Genomic DNA, 1,288 nt, shown 5'->3' on the forward strand with positions numbered 1-1,288 from the left:
AAAGAACCTAGGAATATAGTTGTGATAAAATTTGTTTGGCTTGAATAAGGCCCTGGGTTCAAAGCCATGGACTTTGAATCCAGAAGAAGTCAGAAAAAAAAAAATTAACCAAAACCCAGAAAGAATATACCTTCTCTTTTCAGCAAAGCCCTGTGTGCCTTGGACAAAAGTATTTTGCCTCTACAGCTCCTAGAACACACTCAGCTTATTCCATTAGGGTAGACTGGTGAGACTGCTTACCATATAGAAAAAAGAGGAGACAATGTTCTTTTTGTTTGCTCTTTATTTCTTTGCTATGTAAATGTCAGGATCACTAGACAAGATGTTTCTATCCTCTTCTACCTTCCATTTCCAGTTGCAATAGTAGCCTACGGTTAGGTCGAAATGGTAGCTTATGGTTGAGTGGACTTGTTGGTTATTGTGAAACAGCATCTCTACAACGTAGTCTTAGCCTGGCCTGTAGTAATGCCATACCCTTTGAGGAAGGGTATGGTGTCAAGGACAGTCTACTTGTTTGACTTCTTCTGGTTCCAACCGCCTTGAGCACCTTGAGTGGTCTGTTGAGTTTGACCGCCCCTATCCGGAGTTTGGACAGATGTATCAGAATCGGACTCAGTCTTATTCTCCGAAGAGCAGCAGGTGGTTTGAATGCTGCAAGGAGGCGGTGGGCAGCAGGTGCACTTTTTGGGGCAGCACGAACACTTCGGCGGGCAGCATGGTGGTTTCTGTGGACAAGTACAGATACCTGGACAGGGACAGGGGGGTGGGCAGGGACAGGGCTTTGGCGGGGAGCTTGGGGATTTGGGCGGGCAGCATGGGGACTTGGGACAGCAAGGAGGCTTCTGCGGACAGCATGGTTTGGGTGGACAGCATGGTTTGGGTGGGCAGCAAGGAGGAGGGGGGCACTGGTTTTTTGATGGATCGCTCATTTTCTTTGGAGTTGGAGTTCCTAGGGGGAAAAAGAATATTTGCATGATTATCTGGAAGTCTGCTTTTATCATCACCGTCTTTGGTCTCCAAATGCATCTAGACCTCCAGGGTGAAAATGAAGACCTTGAAGGTTAAGTAGGGCTGGCTCTCTCAGACACCATAGATGGTGGCCATCCATGCTGTCATGGCTCTTTATGTGTCTGCTCCTTACTAGGTTGCCACTTTTTAGATAACAAATATAAAGTTACAAATATGTGATAAATTTGCTCAAAGATTCTTGGTCAAGAGTAAAGAGATTTTTTTGAGCTGATTTTGAGTCACATAAGCTTTATCTCATCTAATCATGATTACACCAATG

The 1,288-nt window shown here is 45.0% G+C and overlaps 1 protein-coding gene across 1 annotated transcript; it reads right to left on the reverse strand.

Annotated features, from left to right (window-relative positions):
* Window positions 1-506: 506 nt before the first annotated feature.
* Window positions 507-929, reverse strand: LOC308420200 (uncharacterized protein; the record flags this gene model as incomplete). Its single annotated transcript, XM_080916108.1, has 1 exon — window positions 507-929. The coding sequence occupies one exon, from the start codon at window positions 927-929 to the stop codon at window positions 507-509; it is 423 nt and encodes a 140-aa protein (XP_080772234.1).
* Window positions 930-1,288: the final 359 nt, after the last annotated feature.

This window comes from Micromys minutus (genome assembly GCF_963924665.1).
Source record: "Micromys minutus genome assembly, chromosome: 4".
Classification (NCBI taxonomy): Eukaryota; Metazoa; Chordata; class Mammalia; order Rodentia; family Muridae; genus Micromys; species Micromys minutus.